General features: G+C 50.7%; 1 protein-coding gene across 1 annotated transcript in view; it reads left to right on the top strand.

The window, feature by feature from the left end:
- The window catches only part of CD151 (CD151 molecule (Raph blood group)), a 39,363-nt gene extending 26,628 nt beyond the window's left edge, over nucleotides 1–12,735 (top strand). The window contains exons 5-9 of the mRNA XM_074842601.1: nucleotides 3,151–3,225; nucleotides 5,698–5,802; nucleotides 7,388–7,543; nucleotides 9,789–9,875; nucleotides 10,590–12,735. Of these exons, the coding sequence (XP_074698702.1) occupies nucleotides 3,151–3,225; nucleotides 5,698–5,802; nucleotides 7,388–7,543; nucleotides 9,789–9,875; nucleotides 10,590–10,649 (483 nt within the window). The 3' untranslated portion in view covers nucleotides 10,650–12,735. The remainder of the gene's footprint in view (nucleotides 1–3,150; nucleotides 3,226–5,697; nucleotides 5,803–7,387; nucleotides 7,544–9,788; nucleotides 9,876–10,589) is intronic.
- Nucleotides 12,736–18,608: the final 5,873 nt, after the last annotated feature.

The raw sequence follows: 18,608 nt of genomic DNA, 5'->3' as shown, positions 1-18,608 counted from the left end.
TTGTAAAATGCATACCTGGTTTTTAGTTTGTTCTTCTGTTGAAGACTCAGGAAGCTCTGAATTTTTTTCACTGCCTTTCTACCTAACTCAGTTTTATGGGCCCACTTCAAGGCTTTTCATAGTATTTCATCGCTCATCACTCACAGCTGTGCTACTTTTTTTTTTTGTCATTGCTTATTTGCCTTCCTAGCGTCCCTCTTTAGCCAGGTGATGTGCTGAGACTTGGGCAGCAGATGTGGAGTTTCTCTGGCTCCGTGAGCAGGCACAGCAGCGGATCTGCAGCCTGGCTGGCTGTGATGCTGCAGTCCAGCTCTTTACAAGCACACAAACCACTACCATATTATACTTCAGTCAAGATGCATGCTTTCATACACAAAAGTAGGCAAGCAGGAGTCTCAGGAAAGCACCTATCAAATAGAAAACCTTGCATGTAAAGAAAGGAGGTGGCTTTCTGCAGGCTTGGCCCCTCACCCTGCCACTTCTGGTTAGCTACCTTGGATAGGGAGAAGGGAACACAAATCTATTATGATTTCTATTCGTGCTGCATTTCAGCCAGGAGCCTTCCCACTGAAGTGAGATCGCTGATTTAGGAGTATAGTTGCTGTGTATGCCTTCTTCAGGTAGTGATTTGGATTGTAGGAGGGTTGAACTATTATTTAGGTTTTTCAGGGAAAACAAACTAAAACTTGGTGCTTCACTCAAACACTTGAAGCTGGATGGAACAAATCTGGACCCTGTAGATCCTGAGGAGACACCAGGTAGCCCTGACTCTGGCTTGGCCCCAGAGTAAGAGCAGATTTTGCCCAAAGCCCACCCAGGTCCAGGCATGTGTCTACTACAGGCCTTGGGGTGATACCACATTTCTGACTTGTTCTGCAGCCTCTTGGGAAGCAAGTAGGGCATGTCCCTGCAGCTCCATGCCAGAGCTGGCCTACTCCTCCCAGAGCAGAGCTCTGTAAGAAAGCCCTGCAACTCCTGATGAAGAGCCAGGAGTGCAGCCCTGGGCTCTGTGTGTGTCCAGAGTGAAAGCTGCTGCTCCCCTGTGTCAGCATGGTACTTGGAAGTGGCCCTGAGGGAACGATGAGACTGAGATAAGGATAATGATGCAGTCTATCAGCAGAGACAGGTTGGAGTCATGGGTGGCAGATGCAGTAACCTCCTTTACAAGGCTTTACACGGACCTTGTGACTCAAATTTTTTAAGGTCTGCTGGATACGTGTTTGTTTCTCTCCACTGTAAGCCAGCGCAATGAGCCAAGCTGTGGTGACACAGCTCATACCTGAATGCCTCTGACATGACGACACAGAGCAGGGGAAAATAAATAAAAGAAACTTTCCAGTTCATTGGTTGTTCTCAGCATCCTGCCGCTCTCCTGCCCCCTCCTTGGCAGAGAGATGATGTCAGAGCAGTTAGGACATAACTGGGTCCCAACAAAAGAAAGCCAGCCTTTGTGTCAAGGCATGCCGATCCTTTCTTGCCCCCTTCCAACCTCCTGTGTTGGGACCAGCCTTTAGCTATCCCGCACTCCGCTGGGTGACTCATTCCCCTGGTATGAATGGGTACCTTGTACAGGCGTCTGCAGAGATGGTCAGTGTTCGGCCGTGGGGGAGAGTGTGTGGCTGGGGAGTGAAAGCCTGAGATTGTCTGCTCAGATTAAAGCCCGGTCTGCAGATAAAACCCAGCTGTCCATCCTTTGCAGCTGCTGAATCCCAACGGGGGTGAAAGAGGAAGCCTGAGTGTTTATGTCTGTGTCATTTTACTCCTGCAAAGGGGCTTGGAAATACCTAGTGAAGAAGGGTGCACAGTGGGAACGTAACCCTTGTGCCACAAAAGGCATCTGTGGCTGTGTAGGTCAGCTTGCCATGTCCATGTCTTCACAGTCCTTTGTGTCAGGGAGAAAGAGAGATGGTTTGATACCCAGTTACATTTGCTTTGTCCCTTGGGAACAGCCGTTTCTTAAGGTCAGGATTAAAACAGAAAATGGGAGATAATTCGTTTGTTCTCTCCTGGGGAGGCCAACTCTTACAAGGACTTAGCATGAGGTCCTTGTTATGGCTGGAACTGGTGTCTCTTCAGCTTTATCTACATAAAAGATGAATTTAATAGCAGTTATTAAGCTGCAGAACACCCTGGATCTGTAAAGAAACCGTTCATTGCTGAGACCAGGAGCAAGGCAGGGGCTGTGTCAGGACAGGGGTTCTCCCTGAAAAGCTCTCTTTGGCCACATCACCCTCTGTCTTCAGGCCTGCCCAGTCCTTTTAATCTAGTACATAGTTCCTCCTTGTAGGTTTGGTGTGTATAGGAACAGTGCTCCCAAACAGTTTTCTGTACTGTCCATTTGATTCTCCTTGTGGTAAGCAGGGTACATCCCTTTCCATTTCATTGCCGTTAAGCCCTTTTAAGAAATAGTCATGTTCTCATCTTAGTCTTCTAAGAGCTCTTCTCACTTTAGTTTTGAGATACTGAGCTTTTCCCTCTACGTCCTAGTTCAGCAGAACATTTAGTCACAGTCCTGAGCATGAATCTGTGCTAAAGTCCATCTGCTTCAGTAGTGCCCTTCAGCCTGTGGTGGAGCCCCACACAAGTCACTGGGAACATAAACCCGTGGTTTATACATACGCCTAGCTGGTCTGCTCCGTCCTTGGTGAAACAGGCCCTTTGCTGCTTTATTGAATCATCATTATAACATACATTGCTCCTTAGTAACGTGGTGAAATACCCTAAACAATATCAGAACAAGCAAAAGTTTCAAATTTTTTGGTATTGATGTCAGAATCAGATGTTTTCTGTGATACTGAGTGTAGTCATCAGGTTATCCAGCAACCACTTTCTTTTGTCCAGTGATCTTATCTTAGTTGCCTGCACTTTTCCATTCTCTACATCCCTCTGGGTCTGTGAGTTAAACTCACACTTGCTGCTGCTTGTCTTCAGTTATCCTGTGGTTGGTTGGTTGGTTGGTTTTTTTTTTAACCTGTGGGGTTGTTCTTTTCCTTACTCTATTGAGGTCTTAATCCCAGCCCCTGCCTTTGAACACTGCTGCAGAAAAGCATCGATGAAGACAGTTATGTGTTTTATCAGATGATGAACAGCTGGCTCCCGGCATCTCCTCACATTCTGTTCTAATATCCTGCTTTTCCCATTATTTTACAGTACTTCATACTGTTGCTGTGCATCTTTCTCTTGGAGATCATTGCTGGAATCCTGGCCTATATTTACTACCAACAGGTGAGTGGACATTAGTCCTCAGAGACTCAAACCAGGGAGAGAAAACAGCTGGTTATCATCCCATTTCTCCAGCCAGAATTGGGCTTGGAGGCTTGGGACCTACGGTCTGATTGTGGTTCACATTCCACATGTCTGTACTCCCCACCCCATACAGAAGACCTTGGATTATTTACTGTTTTTGACAAAGTGGTGGTGATTACTCTAGGGAGGCTGCTCAGCTTCTTCCTGTGGTTCACCTTTGTGCACTGTTTTTCTGCAGAGCCTTGTAGAAGACAATTTTTGACGCCGTGTAGATCTAGGAACTCTCCTAACGCCCTTCAAAACATAGTGCAAGCACCTGAAATCATGTTAGTGACACTTAGTATATTGAGGACACAGGAACAGTCCCTGCTGCATCCAGCAAGCTAGCTGCCATACTTCTGAACTAGCAGAGATAATGGATGGTCCAGCTGAGTGGTTCTTTCAGGTCAAGAAGTTTGAGAGCTTCACTTAACCAGCCCAGCTGAGGGGCTGGAGAACAGGCTGCCAACAGCTGCAGTTCTAGCCTGGCAGTTTTTGCAGTTGCAGAGAGCAGAGCCTTTAAGTCATCACTTTGTTTTCAAAGGGAGTTTCACCACCAAGGCACGAACCACCTGCAAAGTTGCTCTCATGTCTGGAAATTGATTGGAAATGGCAAATTAGGATTGTTGTCAAGTGGCTGTCTGAAAAGCAGCTGGACGTCCCATCTTGTTGGCTTCACTGCCAGGATTCCTTGCCATTCCTTTTTCTCTTGGGCCTTCTGTGCTTTGCCTCCCTAAGGTGGGCGCTGGCAGTTTGTGAGGAGCCAAAGAACCGTGCTGGCTCCTGCCAGGAGGATCAGTGGTACGAATGTGTGTGTTTAACAGGGAAAGATCAATCCTGGCAGGAAGCCAGGGTCAGTCCATCTATCCGTGCAAAGGCACGAGGTTCGTATGTGACAATGGATGAAGAGGAGCTGATCCTGAGGTTGAAATAAGGGACAACAGATTCAGAGCTATTCCCTTGAGCACTTTAGATCACTTGAGGGTGCCTCTGATCAATAGCTGCACTCCCCCTTGCCCTCTGGCTGACAAATCCCCCTTCTTTCCTGGTTGCAGGCTGCTTGCTCTGTTTGCCACTGTTTTTATTTCAGCCCTTGCTTTGGTGTCTAAGGCTCATGCATGTGTGTCTAAACTGTTTCTTTTGTTATCTCTATTCCATGCTGCAGTTCTTCCCCGTGAGCTCGCAGGTAACTGCTTTTCTCCCAAGTAATAATTCTGCTAATGGACTCTCCTCTTTATTTGCCTCTGATGCCTTCCAGCTGCTGAACCTTTTGCTTTCCTTTTATTACACTAAGTCCTTTGCACCTCTGTAGAGCTTCCCAGCCCAGGATCTCAAAGCATTTTGCAAATACTAATGAATGAAGCCTCATATCATCTCTGTGAGGTAGGTGTTGTCCCCATTTGACACATGGGGTTGGAAAAAAACTGTTTCAAAGGGAGAATAAACTGCAGAGTGTATTTTGCACAGTTCAGCATAACCAGGTGTTTGACCTCTCATTTACTACTTACTGTGTAGAATAAAAGGTGTACAGAGAGGCTACCCACCTGTTTCATTCATTGACCCCATCTAACAGGCATGTTGACATTGTTTATTGGTATAGGAACTTAGAATTTCACAGGTGTTGGACTAAAGCAGTGTTGCTGTATGAACCAGGATGACCAAAAAAAATGATGCAGCTCTTTGGCACTTTTTGGCTGTCACCTGAATGGGTGAGAAGAATTCAGCTGGATTGAAAGAGCCTTCACAGGAATAAATGTTTGAGTCCAATCACCTGAACATGCCAGTGGTTTATGATGATGCTTTCAGGAATTCTATACTTGCAAAACCAGACTTTGTCTCTCTGTCACTGTTACCAAGAAAGGCCTTGCAGTGCTTTTGCAGTCTCACACTTAATTCTCTTGTGTGGCATACTTTTTGATGCCGATACAAGAGCTGTTCAGACTGTGTGGCGTCAGTCCAGCATGCACAGGACTCTAATTTCTTCCTGCTCCTGGTCAGAATGACTTGGTTTTTAGCATTTTGTCACAGGCTTCAGAGGAAAACGACTGCACGTGGTCTCATAGGCATATTCATATTTAAGCAGGCACAGTTTTGTGTTCTGTTTTGTTGCAGGCATGTCTTGGCAATCTTACATATTCAAGGTGAGGACCCATATGGTGATGTGTACACAGGCTGAAATTTGGTCCTGAAGCACCTCCTTCCAGTTATTAAAATGGAGGCATGGTCTGCAGTCAGTTGGAAATAGGCCTGTGCACTCCAGCCTTGGAGGATGATCTTGAAGGAAGCTGTAGCTTCCACTAGGCTCTCTGCTTTCCTCTTGGAGCAAAGGCAATGGAATGTATGCAGGGCTCTGGGTCACTCTGAGGGGTGAGTTTGCCTTGTGATTTTATCCCACTTGTCTCTCCCGTTCAGCTGAGCATGGAGCTGAAGCAAAATTTGAAGAACACCATGACCCAGAAGTACCGGAAGGAGGGAGAAGAGAGTGTCACCAGCGCGGTAGACAAACTGCAGCAGGAGGTAGGAATCTCTAGAGGCAGGGAGAGTTAATGCTGTTGCAGAGGGCTTAAAATCAAATGCACAAAAGGCATCATGGGCTCTTGACATCCAACATACAGATATTTCACAGAATCATCTCGGTTGGAAAAGCCCTTGAAGCTCCTCCAGTCCAACCATGAACCTCACCCTGACCGTTCCCAACTCCACCAGATCCCTCAGCGCTGGGTCAACCCGACTCTTCAACCCCTCCAGGGATGGGGACTCCCCCCCTGCCCTGGGCAGCCCATTCCAACGCCCAACAACCCCTTCTGCAAAGAAATCCTTCCTAAGAGCCAGTCTGACCCTGCCCTGGCGCAGCTTGAGGCCATTCCCTCTTGTCCTGCCGCTGGTTCCTTGGCTCAAGAGACTCATCCCCCCTCTCTGCACCCTCCTTTCAGGGAGTTGTAGAGGGCCATGAGGTCTCCCCTCAGCCTCCTCTTCTCCAGACTAAACCCCCCCAGTTCCCTCAGCCGCTCCCCATCAGACCTGTGCTCCAGACCCTGCACCAGCTCCGTTGCCCTTCTCTGGACACGCTCGAGTCATTCAATGGCCTTTTTGGAGTGAGGGGCCCAAAACTGAACCCACTCATCGAGGGGCGGCCTCACCAGTGCCGAGTCCAGGGGTCAGATCCCTTCCCTGTGCCTGCTGGCCACGCTAGTGCTGATACAAGCCAGGATGCCATTGGCCTTCTTGGCCACCTGGGCACACTACTGGCTTGTGTTGAGCCGGCTATTGATCAACACCCCCAGGTCCCTCTCTGACTTTCCTCTGTGTGCTGAGTGTATCTTCTGCTGCTTCTGATTCAAGACATGGTTGGATGGGGTGCAGGGCCTGGGCCATGTAACCGGCAGAATTGTGTGGTGGGATCTCTGAATTGCACGCCCAGTAGCACTGTGGAAACAACACCTGAATTGCTCCTGGAGTGAACTGGAGCTGCCAAGTCACTCTTGACAGCTGTTTCTAGTTCACACTTCAAAGCTTTGGAGAAATTGCTGACATTTTTCATTAAGCTCCTCAGTACCCTGGAGAGCAAGGTGTAATGAAAGAGCCTTCCTGCCGCTGTTGCTCGCTGTGCCTGGCTCAGGGGTGGTTCGGGTTAGGGCTGCCGCAGTTCTGACAGGCTTTCCCACAGAAAGGACCCTTGTGCACAGGCACTTTCAAGGCATGGGGCCTACTACACGCATACTGCCATAGCAGGTGCATTTGTGATAGTAACTGGTAATTAAACTTACCCTGTTATCATCATCAACACTCCAGTCTGGTGGGTCAGAGCTGAGGCAGCTGCAGTTGCGCTCTGGTTACGGTTCATCCCAGCAGTAACCAAAAGTCACAGCTGCTGAAAGATGGATGAAGCTGATATTTAATGGCCGTTTTGGGGACTCTTAACACAAAAGTCACTAATAATTCTAGTTCTCCTCCCTGCGCCCCCCACCCAAAAAAACCGGAAAACCATAAAATCAAACCCGTGCAATAGCTGGAGGGTGAAGCCCAGGGTTTGGTGTGGGAGGCTGGAGGGAGAAGGGGGTTGTGGCACTTGCAGGCTCAGGCTTTGCTCTTGTACACGCAGTTCAAGTGCTGTGGGAGCAACAACTACACAGACTGGGCTGACAGCCTGTGGATCAAATCTCCAGAGGCCAATGGACGGAAGGTCCCAGACAGCTGCTGTAAGACGATAACCGACCTGTGTGGCCGAAGAGACCACCCTTCCAACATCTACAAGGAGGTAAAGATCAAAAGGGCTTCAGAGCCCCCTGTCACAAAGTATGTAAAGGACACGGGCAGGGAGTGAGGGTGTTGGGTTACTGCTGCAAAGTGTGTAGGATTCCTTAGAAAGCAGAATTAATTTCTCTGGTTGAGTGTTCAGCCATCTAGGTTATTTTGTTTGTAAATATAGAGGAAAAAAAATAAATTATATTTGTTACTACAGAGTATATTAGTGATAGGGGGAAGTGGGAGAGGTGGTTGGTTCTGGCCAGAGACTTGGATGTGAGCCCTACGTTCGACACAGCTTCCTGTCATTGGAATTACTCGGTGAGGTGCAGATGGAGATACTTCTGGTACTAGACTGAGATAGTGGGATTTGACCTACAGCATGAAGAAACAGCATATGGGGAAGAAAGAGGACCCCGTAGAAGACAAATTAGGCCAGTTCCACTGGGCTGCAGTTCAGGCTGAGTTGAGGTAGAGGGGCTTGTCTCTTTTCTAGAAGAAGCAAACTGAATCCCAGACTAGCTGAGTAAGTAAACAGGTTGCTCTCAGACCATCTATTCATCCAGTTTGTGTAAGGCTGGTAAAAAGTTGTGTTTATTTTGGTACCCTCCAGTCCTGACACCTGGCTTTAACTTGCTCACTGTGATGCTCTCTGTGGGGTGGCATAGTCCTTTAATTCATCAGTGGAACCAGCACCTTGGATGGCTGTATTGAGCCTGGGGAGCAGCAACTGGAGCTTTTTCCTTGTTTCTGTCCCCTGACAGTTAAGGAGGGCTGTGGATGAAGAGGTGGCCCCCTTCTGAGCAGGTATTTCTTATCACAGCTTGTGCTTTAAGCAGGACTCGGAACAGGAGTGTGGATAACATCTGCATTAAGCTGAGCAACTCAAACAGCTAAAAGCAAACCAACCATCTATCTTTGTGAAATGAACAGGGAGGTGAAGTCCAGTCTTTCTGATCCACTAAAGCCCCTCTTATGTTCAGCTGCTTGGCTGGTTTTGCTCTTCAGAAAGAAGCCTTTCCCGTAAGGTTTGTGCCTTCCAGGCAAGACCCAAGGAGGAAGCTCAGAAAAGAGTCCAAGGGCTGATGAGGTGTTTCTGGGAGTGGAAACCCACAACCATTTGAGGGGCAGGGCTGGCAATTCCTTTCCTGCGTGGAGCTGGAGGCAGCTGCCCAGCTGCATTATTAAGAGAGGCCCTGTAGGCTGCCAAATGTATTGGGCTAGCTCTAGAGAAGAAGAAGCTGTAAGGGGAGGTTTGGATCCACAGTCGGATGCTGCATGTCATGGTATGAGGTCTCAGTCAGAGTTCAGAAAGGATTTTAGTGCCTTTGGGGAAGAAGAACCTAGAAAAGGATCAGATGAGGGAACAGGAGTAAGTGCTTCATATCAGGGCAGCTGGGGCTGACTCTAAAACCTCTCGCTGACATGGGAAAAGTGAGGCCTCTGCCATCCCTCCCTGGAGGGCTGTGTGCTTGCTCCTTCCCTCTGCCTGCGTGCATGTTCTCCGTGACGTGGGGCAGGAGGGCCCCCAGCACCCTTGGGGCACTGCTGTAGCCTACACAACATATCCCCCCGATGTTACTATGGAAAACCTGCCTCAATAGATTAAACAGTTTAATTATTTAAAGGGAACTCTTTTTATATAAAAAAAAGAAACACTGACAGAGAATGCTCTTACCAATTTATTTTTGCTTTTATGACAACAAAAACTTGGCCCGAAAACAGGGAGGGGAAAGGTCATGCTGCCAGCCAAGTTGCAAGGCAGAGGCAGGCAGAGCCTGGCGTTCCAGGTTCACACTGAAACGCATTGCTGTCATAAATAGCAGTGGGAGGAATTTACTCTTAAAAAGCTCCTGTCACGTTACAGTTCTTGGTAGCGGATCCACTCAGCAGCATTTCCTCAGCCTTTTGGTCTGACAGGAGTAAATACCCTTTCCAGGCGTGTGCTAGGCAGTGAGTGAGGGAACCTTTCTCCATGTATCTCAGAGAAAAATGACACTCTCCCTCTGTGTGATGTGACCGGTTCTTCTTCTGCATTTCTCAGCTAGCAGCCACCTTGGGTTTTTTTGACAATTCCTGAGCCAGTAGGTCCAGAGCAATGCGGTTTACATCATCTGTGCAGCTTTTCCACAGGCAAAGAGATTGCTCACAGACACTGCTTTTTCTAGCGTTGCTTTCAAGGGTCACAACCATTGGGTTAAAGTGAAGAAGAGGTTAAAATGAAGCTGATTTTCCATGTCCCTCCTTTCATCCTGCAGAGCGGTTGCATTACCAAGCTGGAAAACTTCATTCAAGATCATCTGAAAATTATCGGGGCAGTAGGGATCAGCATTGCTTGTGTGCAGGTAAAAGGGCTGAGTGGAGTTTTGGGGGTGCTGGGCAGAAGTTAAAGGAACCCCAGACCCGAGGGATGGAAAAAAAAATCAGATGTTTTAGGCTCTTCCCTGCCTGGCAAGGAGAAGTTGCCAGCTACTTTGGGGACCCGAGGATTTGCTAGGTCCAAAGCAGCGCTGGCCCTGGCAGGCGCTTCGGCAGCCGGAGAGGGACCTCTTGTGGGGACCTGCCGTGGCTGCCCGCGCTGCTGAAGAGCCAGCCTGGAGGAGTTCCCTACTTCCCTTCCTTAGGATTATTTTAAGTCGTGCTGAATTTCTCCCTTGGCTGTGTCATATTGAAGAACAGCACTGTGGGTCTGTAAAGGATTTGGGAGAGGGTGATGAATAAAGGGGTGGGGTATGGATGCCCCCCTGCTCCCATTTTAGAGGGGAGGGCACAGGATATTCTTCTCTTCTAGATGTAGACATCTGGGAGTTCCTCATCTTCCCCTTCTTTCTGGCAAGTAGCCAAATTACACCCCAGAGAAGCCGCTGGTGATTAATTACGAGGATTAGCACAGATTATGTTCTCTCCTGCTGCTTATTGCAAGCTGGAGTGCAGTATCCCCAGGCAGGAGCTAGCTGCCACTCCGGTCTGGGTCCAGACTGTTAGTTTGCAAAGCTGTTGCCTCCACTGCATCCGTTCTGTTTTTTCATGCATTTCTCTCTTCTCTTTACACCCTGTAGATCTTTGGGATGATTTTCACCTGCTGCTTGTACAAGAGTTTAAAGCCAGAACCATATTAATAGCTGCAGGAACTCTGTCGCTCCCCCTCTGCCACTTCCCTTAGCGCCTGCCAACCTGACTACTCTTCGCCACCACCACAGAAGTGTCTGTAACCTGAGGACTTGGCTCTGTAATTAAATGCTTCTCGAACCGTGCACCGCCTTACCTGCCCCTTTGGGGAAAGTCACCCTCCTTGTGCACAAGGCAGCCAGGAGTTCAGCGGGTCCTCTTCACTGTCAAGAAACAAAGAGCTGTGGATCTTCTGCTAGAAATTTTAGCAAAACAGTCCCATGATAGAACTACGAAGCAAGATTTATCCAGGGCCATTTCTCTTGAGGCTTTTCTTGAGCCACTGTGAAGGTATCTGGATGCTATACGAGAACGGTGGTTTGCTCTCTGAGAAGCGGCTCAGCAGCACCGGGCATTGACTGAGGACAGATGATGCTTCTGCGCTGAGCTGGAGCCAGAGCTGAGTGTCTCATACATGGAAGATTTCTCTCCCTCCTCACAAGTGTGCACCAATGTCCTACCACAGCTGATCTCTGCCTGAGAGGATGCCTGCCTGGTTGCTTGGAGCAGGAGCTGCTCTCCCTGCTGATCGGGAGCACCACGCGCTGCAGCTGAAATCCTGTCATGACTCTGATGTTGCCAAGATGTGGGTGCCTTAGGATTTCTCAGCAATCCTTCCTCCTCCTCCTTGAAGCTTCCCCCAGCACAGCGCCATTAGGAGCCACAAGAGGCCTTTTGCCTCCTAGTGATTCTGGAGCAAAGATGATGGACTCTTGGATCTGGTCTGTTTTACTGAGTGGCTTCCAGTGCAAGTGAGAGAACTTTGTTTCCCCCTACCTATCCCCTGCTGAGGTTTGGTGAAGAACTGGTCTGTTTGTGGGGCTGGCATATCTGCCTACCCCTTGGCCTGTTCAGTTAGTGGAAATACCTTCTCACATCTCTTTACGTGTTGAGATGCCCTTGGCTTGATTTTTCTAATTAAAACCTCCAGGTTTGTCTCTCTTGGGCAGGAGATGAATACATACAAATGTTTTATCAGCCTCCAAAGAGCTCATTAATCAGCTGAGGGTTTTCTGGCTTTAACGAGATGTGGAAGCCCACTTTACTGGTTACTGCCAAGAAGGTCAGGAGAGTTAGCTTCAACCAGTTGCCCCAGTGTATTCGGCAAATTGTTAGTGCTGGGTTAACTGTCTGTTTGCTGCAGAGGAATAGGTTTTAATTAAGTATTCTCTCTGCATTGGAGTCCTGGATACACACAGGACACAGACGTCACCATTGCCACAGACTTAGTGCCATCATGATGCCAACAGGTCTTAGCCTGAATTCATAGGATCTTGTGTGCCTCTTGTCTTGTTCTCACCTTCCTGGTAGGCCTGTTACACCCATGAAGCAGAAAGAGCTGTGGGGTTTTGGTGTTTCTAAGCAGTGAAGACAAGCCCTTTTATAAACACACACATTTATTCCCTCTCCTGGCCTTTCAGTGGTGCTGGCTGAGCCCTGTCCCTTGACAGCAGACAGTTAACATGAGCAAAATCACCCAGACTCCCATCGTGGGAGTTTTAGTTCACAGAGCGGAAATCTTGGACTGGCGCTAAAGGGTGACAAGTTAAAATTCAGAGCAGGTCAATCTGAAACTCCCCCATCAACATCAGCCCCGTGAAATAATCCTTAACTAATGCAGAAAGAGAGGTGGAGGAACTGAGGTGTATCCTTGGTTCCACAGCAGTAGGAAAGAGGGGAAAGAAATCTAAATTATTGTGTAATGATCTAAAGGAGAAATCTCTAAATTATTTCTTGTTTTAGAATCAAGTTCCTGACAAGTATTGACTACTAACTGAGAAGAAAATATTGAGCATGTTGCTTGAAGCAATATTTCTAGTTTAAGCATATCTTCATAGCTGCCTTCACCCATTCCCTTCAAAGACACTGTACAGGGTTGGGAGAGGCCAGGAAGAATGAGATATGACCAGTAAGTTGGCTTGTATCCGTTGAGTTGTTTTATACTTTTTCTCTGTGTAATAATATTCATTGCATTTTTTTTTTTTTAACCCAGTTTAAGTTGCTGGCCAATAGAAAAATAAAGCTTAAGGTTCTGTACTTTGTGTAGCAAAACTTAAGGGGTACCGTGAGCCGGGTGGGTGTTAGGGATTCCTCAGATCCTGCTGCTGAGGAGCCAGTTCCTCCCAAAGATGCTGCTCGGAGGGACCAGGCTGAGAAGGAAGCTGGGGAAGGATCCGCTTCGTGTCGCTGACCTTGCCAGCCTGGTCATGGTCTGCTGCCGCAGGGTGCTGCAGCCTGCTCCTCGGTGGGGCACCCGGAGAGCCGAAGGCGCAGAACCTCAGCGCCTACCCTGCGCGGCTCCCGGGCCTGTGGTACACCTGACCACGGGTGACATCTCCTTGTCACACAGGCTATGCTTTCTCGTCCCGTGCAGGGTGCTGAGGCAGACGCAACTGGGCCTTTGCCGTGGCGTGAGCTGCCTCACCTTGCTGCTGCCTGTGCTTACGGGGCAGGTCTGCTTAAGAGCACCAGGGTGCTCTTAGTTGAGGGTATGAATTGACTCAGGGCTCTGCTCTGCTCTCCTGCACCGTTTCCACTCACCCCAAAGACAGGGGAAGTCTTTCATCTTACTGTCTTGCCCACAAGGGCCACCGCAGCGGGGCTGGTAGCCGGCTGTGCGTGCTGCTGCGTGCTGAGTACTTGCTCTATGTGCTGGGGAGTAGCTTGTAGCCACCTTCTATCACAGATGAGAAAAAGAGGGAGAGGCTGTGTGCCCTTTTTTGTTGCCCTTGAGGATTTAAGGTTGAAAATGGCCCATTACAAATTTGAAATAGGCCAGTGTCTGCCCGCTGGCCAGGCGCGGTGCAGCTGGCAGGCACGGCCACTCGGTGGCTCTCGGGGCTCAGCACAGCGCAGTGTGGATTCAGCTCTGGCAATTCAAGTGAGTCTCGATTCTTGCTGCTTGGCTCTGTGGGCAGCAGGGCCCTGGCGTGGCCGAGCCCCAGGGAAGCGCAGCACAGGTCCCGTGCCTGGATGGGGAAGGTCGCACCTTCCAGCCCCTGGTTTTCATGCTGCAGGAAGGCACTGGCCATGCGAGACTGAGGGCTTGGCCTGGCCTGCCCTTGGCTCGGAGCACAGGCTTCTGCTGCAAAAAACCCCCACAAATGTGTTGGCATATGCCAAGGAGCGAGACCTGGGAGGCTCAGTGGTGAGATGAGCCATGGCCACTGCAGTGGTACCGCCGTGGGGCAGGCAGGCGCTCCTGAGCTGTGGTGGGTGAGACGGGGATGTGCCCAGGTGGCCAAGAAGGCCAATGGTATCCTGGCTTGTATCAGCACTAGCGTGGCCAGCAGGGACAGGGCAGGGATCTTACCCCTGGACTCGGCACTGGTGAGGCCGCCCCTCGATGAGTGGGTTCAGTTTTGGGCCCCTCACTCCAAAAAGGCCATTGAATGACTCGAGCGTGTCCAGAGAAGGGCAACGGAGCTGGTGCAGGGTCTGGAGCACAGGTCTGATGGGGAGCGGCTGAGGGAACTGGGGGGGTTTAGTCTGGAGAAGAGGAGGCTGAGGGGAGACCTCATGGCCCTCTACAACTCCCTGAAAGGAGGGTGCAGAGAGGGGGGATGAGTCTCTTGAGCCAAGGAACCAGCGCCAGGACAAGAGGGAATGGCCTCAAGCTGCGCCAGGACAGGGTCAGACTGGTTCTTAGGAAGGATTTCTTTGCAGAAGGGGCTGTTGGGCGTTGGAATGGGCTGCCCAGGGCAGGGGGGGAGTCCCCATCCCTGGAGGGGTTGAAGAGTCGGGTTGACCCAGCGCTGAGGGATCTGGTGGAGTTGGGAACGGTCAGGGGGAGGTTCATGGTTGGACTGGAGGAGCTTCAAGAGCTTTTCCAATCGAGATGATTCTGTGATGGGGTCATGTCCATTTGTAAGACCTTGTCCCAGGAGCTGGCCACCTGTTCTCAGGAGAGGCAAGCTGAAGGGGAAGCACGAATGAGGAAGGGAGGGCTCGTCCTGGAGGGCTGTTTACTGAGGTGGGGCTAGAGGAGCTGGGCCAGCTGGGCTCCTGCCCCCACGCTTGCAGTGGGGGCACAGAAGGGGGCATGGGTGGCTCGGTGTTGTCTCAGACAGCCCCTGGACCACCTCAGCTGTGCTGCCGTGGCAGAAAGAGAAATGCCCACAACTCCCCTCCTCGTGCCTCACCCCGTTCCCCTGTGTGTCATTAGGGGTGCAGTGTGCCTCGTCACCCTTTCCCACCCCCAAAGGGAAACGAGCCCCCCTTCTGTGGGACTGTCACGGGGTGGCCTCTGTGAAGGCTGTAGCAGTGTCTTTCTGCGTGAAGCAATTGCTTAAAAGCAATTTCTCTTCTTTGAATTGACTTCTGCAGTGTCTGTGCTTAGGGTGCAATTACCATCTTACAGCATCCCCAGGGCCGCGCAGCCTCAGCGCTCTGGGAGCGGATTTCTCCCCCTCTGGACCTGGAGCTTTGGGCTGTGCTAATTGCCCTTCGAAGCAATTAGCTCGGCGGGTTGTCTGCTCTCTTGGGGTGCCTTGGTGCTCAGTAAAATTTGCTCAGGATTAAAAGGGAAGACAGTTGTAGCAGTAAATAGTTTCCGCAAGGATCCAGCTTTGGGGCAGTCACCCTTTTCCTGCAGTTTCAAACAACGTAAGTATTTCATGCTCCCCTGCAGGGCTGCTTCTAACCCCAGACCAGTTCACGAACATGCCCTTTCTGCTCATGATGTTTGGTTGGGAGGAATTTTCCCCCCAGGAAGGCCTTCGTGCCCCTTTCTTTTGCCATTTGGTTGTAATGTCCTTGTTTTCCTGCTGCGGCAGGAGCAGGCAGTGATACTCTCCTCCCCGGTGAGACACGACAAATGCACCCTGCTTGGGAAATGACAAAGGGGGGATGCTCCCTCCTTTCCTGCCGTGAAACCTCCCCAGGTTTCCACGTGGCCGGGCCATGCCTCCCGGGTGAGCTGCTTCTCTGCACCAAAGCCCGGGCAGGAGGCGAGGTGGCGGCTGCTCCCAGGCGGCCGAGGAGGCGGCGGGAGCACATTGATGTGGTGCCTTCGGGAATACCAAATTCCTTGTGGGGAGCGGGCACGATGCTCTCAAATGAGCTGTAATCACATGAACAGCAGGGATGCTGGTGCCCACCAGATTCATTCCGTGACTCATTCCAGCACAGCAGCTCATCAGACACTTGGGGGGGTTTGAAGTCCTCTCGCTCCCTGCTAAGGAGGCTGCTCCTCCTGCTCGCCTGGCTGCCTGCATTAGCAGAAAGGACACTGTGTGTGCTGCGGCCCTCAGGATCGGCACCTTTCTCCCTTCTGACTACTGCTCCTGCCTGCTGAAAAGGAGCTGCTGAGCATCAGGCATTTCCAGGCTTCCCTTTTTTGAGTAGTGAACTGTCTTGCCGCCAAGGGACAGGGACAGGGCAGGGATCTTACCCCTGGACTCGGCACTGGTGAGGCCGCCCCTCGATGAGTGGGTTCAGTTTTGGGCCCCTCACTCCAAAAAGGCCATTGAATGACTCGAGCGTGTCCAGAGAAGGGCAACGGAGCTGGTGCAGGGTCTGGAGCACAGGTCTGATGGGGAGCAGCTGAGGGAACTGGGGGGGTTTAGTCTGGAGAAGAGGAGGCTGAGGGGAGACCTCATGGCCCTCTGCAACTCCCTGAAAGGAGGGTGCAGAGAGGGGGGAGGAGTCTCTTGAGCCAAGGAACCAGCGCCAGGACAAGAGGGAATGGCCTCAAGCTGCGCCAGGGCAGGGTCAGACTGGCTCTTAGGAAGGATTTCTTTGCAGAAGGGGTTGTTGGGCGTTGGAATGGGCTGCCCAGGGCAGGGGGGGAGTCCCCATCCCTGGAGGGGTTGAAGAGTCGGGTTGACCCAGCGCTGAGGGATCTGGTGGAGTTGGGAACGGTCAGGGGGAGGTTCATGGTTGGACTGGAGGAGCTTCAAGAGCTTTTCCAACTGAGATGGTTCTGGGATTCTGCCTACACAGAGTATAGAGAGAGCCCAGTGCCCCAGCAGGGCCCAATCCTGCCAATGGCTGCTGTGTCCCCCCTTGGGGCAACAACACCCAACCCTCCCCTCGTGCAGTCCCAGAAGTGGCATTGATGGCTGCAGCACGTGTCTCCGGCAGCTGGCGGGGAGCGTGGGGGTCACACTGAGCCCCTTGCACCCCTCTGTGGTTAGAGGCCAACCCAAACCAGGCACTGACCGCGGGGTGCAGGGCGTGTGGAGTGACGCGTCACAATTTTGACCATATGTCTGTGTACATGTAGCTGTATCTGTGCGTCCCCTCCTGCCGTGCTGGAGGATTTCCCCTGCCTGCTGGAACTTTCACAGGTGAGGTTTACACTTTCTTATTTTGCTCAGAAATGCTGGGACCTTTATATCCCAGGAACCTGCCACCTTAGAAACACCTTCACTCCTTCCAGAGTTATGGTCCCCCTCCCCTTCCCAGGAAGGGACGTCCTCTCCCCCAGTGGGGCAGGGGATGCCCCCAACCTGCCACCAGCCACAGCCTCTCCTCTTCTAAAACGCTTCCCAGCCCCAGACTAGCAAGGGACCAAGGCATGTTGTCGTGCCACACAGCAAAGGCTTCCTCATTAACCTCGCCGTGCCCCATTAATGGTTGGTGGCTCAGCTGCACATCTCTCTGCCTGCCGCTGGCGGTAAATAAACAGGCGTCTGCCTAAGAGCACCTCTGGGCAGTACCAAAAAGCTTAAGCCCCTTGCTTTGTGTTACAGGAGAAACTGAGGCAAGTGTCTCATCCCCGCTCACACAGCAAGTGGGTGCTGGGGTCCTGCAGCGTGGGGGGGTCTGTGCAGAGAGCTGCAGAGTAGCACGCTGTGCCCACAGCACATATTTTAAGTATTGATAAAGCCTCCTCTTTCCTGGGAGAGCTGCCTGCTTAATTGCCTTTTAACCTGCCCCAGCAGTCTTTACTGACGAGTTTTCTCAGGTTGTTTTCCACGCTTTTATTTCTTGCTGCCCCTTCTGGGATGCAGCATTAAGCAACGATGGCCTGAGGTGTGAGGCACCAGGCTCAAGTTTTGGGATTGGGACTTCAACCGCTGTCCCCACTCCTGGAGGATGTCAGCTCAGTTCCCCCCAGACCGAAATAACAGCTCATATCACTACAAAATGACACCTGAAGGCATGTCCCTCCACACCCAGCTCTTACGGCTCCTTCCTCTCTTGCATGTTATTCCTCTGTTATATGTTGAGCAATGTCAGGTACTATTTTATATTTATCTAAATTAAATCTTGTCCTATTTAAATGTGCCTGACACTAAGATATTCCAGGCTGATTCACGTTTTGTCCTTCCTTGCATTTTTCATCTCTCCTCCTCCATCAATCCACAAACGTGATCAATGTTACAATTTCTTTCCTTTTCCTCCTTTCTCCCTCTCTCACCGCTCTCTTCTGGAACTCTAATGAAACTTTTTAACAGCAGCCAGTTGAAGGCTGACCTTTGCTGAATGCCTCGTGCTCTGCGGATGGGCTCATGAATGATTCCGCTGTTTGGGCTCTAGCTGGCAGCTGTGGCAGAATTACTCAAAGGAAACATCCTGAGGTTTGTCCACACTTCCAAGCTGAGCAATCCCAACCCCAGAGCAGGGAGTGGAGCCCTAAATCATAGGCTGCATATGTATTAAATATTTTTTTCACCCCCCCCCCCCAAAAAAATCCAAACCCAAATGTTGTTCAAATGTATTTTACTGTGCGCTTACCATAGTTAATGGCACTGGATGGGCCTATTAAAATCTCAGTGTCAACAAATGTGGGCTCTTGGTGCCCTTTTCACCAAAACACCAACGCTGCCTTCTGGAAGTGAACTGAATTTAAACGAACGTGGGTGAGAAGAGGCAGCGTTTCACAAGCTGAGCGCTGGGTCGCCGGGGCTGCGGTTAAGGTGCTGACTGGGAATACAGGAGCTTGGTGTTGCGTCCCTGGTTTG

This window comes from Strix aluco, chromosome 16 (assembly GCF_031877795.1).
Source record: "Strix aluco isolate bStrAlu1 chromosome 16, bStrAlu1.hap1, whole genome shotgun sequence".
Taxonomy (NCBI): Eukaryota; Metazoa; Chordata; class Aves; order Strigiformes; family Strigidae; genus Strix; species Strix aluco.
Note: the sequence above shows the minus strand (reverse complement) of the source record. Positions and strands in the feature narration are given on the sequence as shown.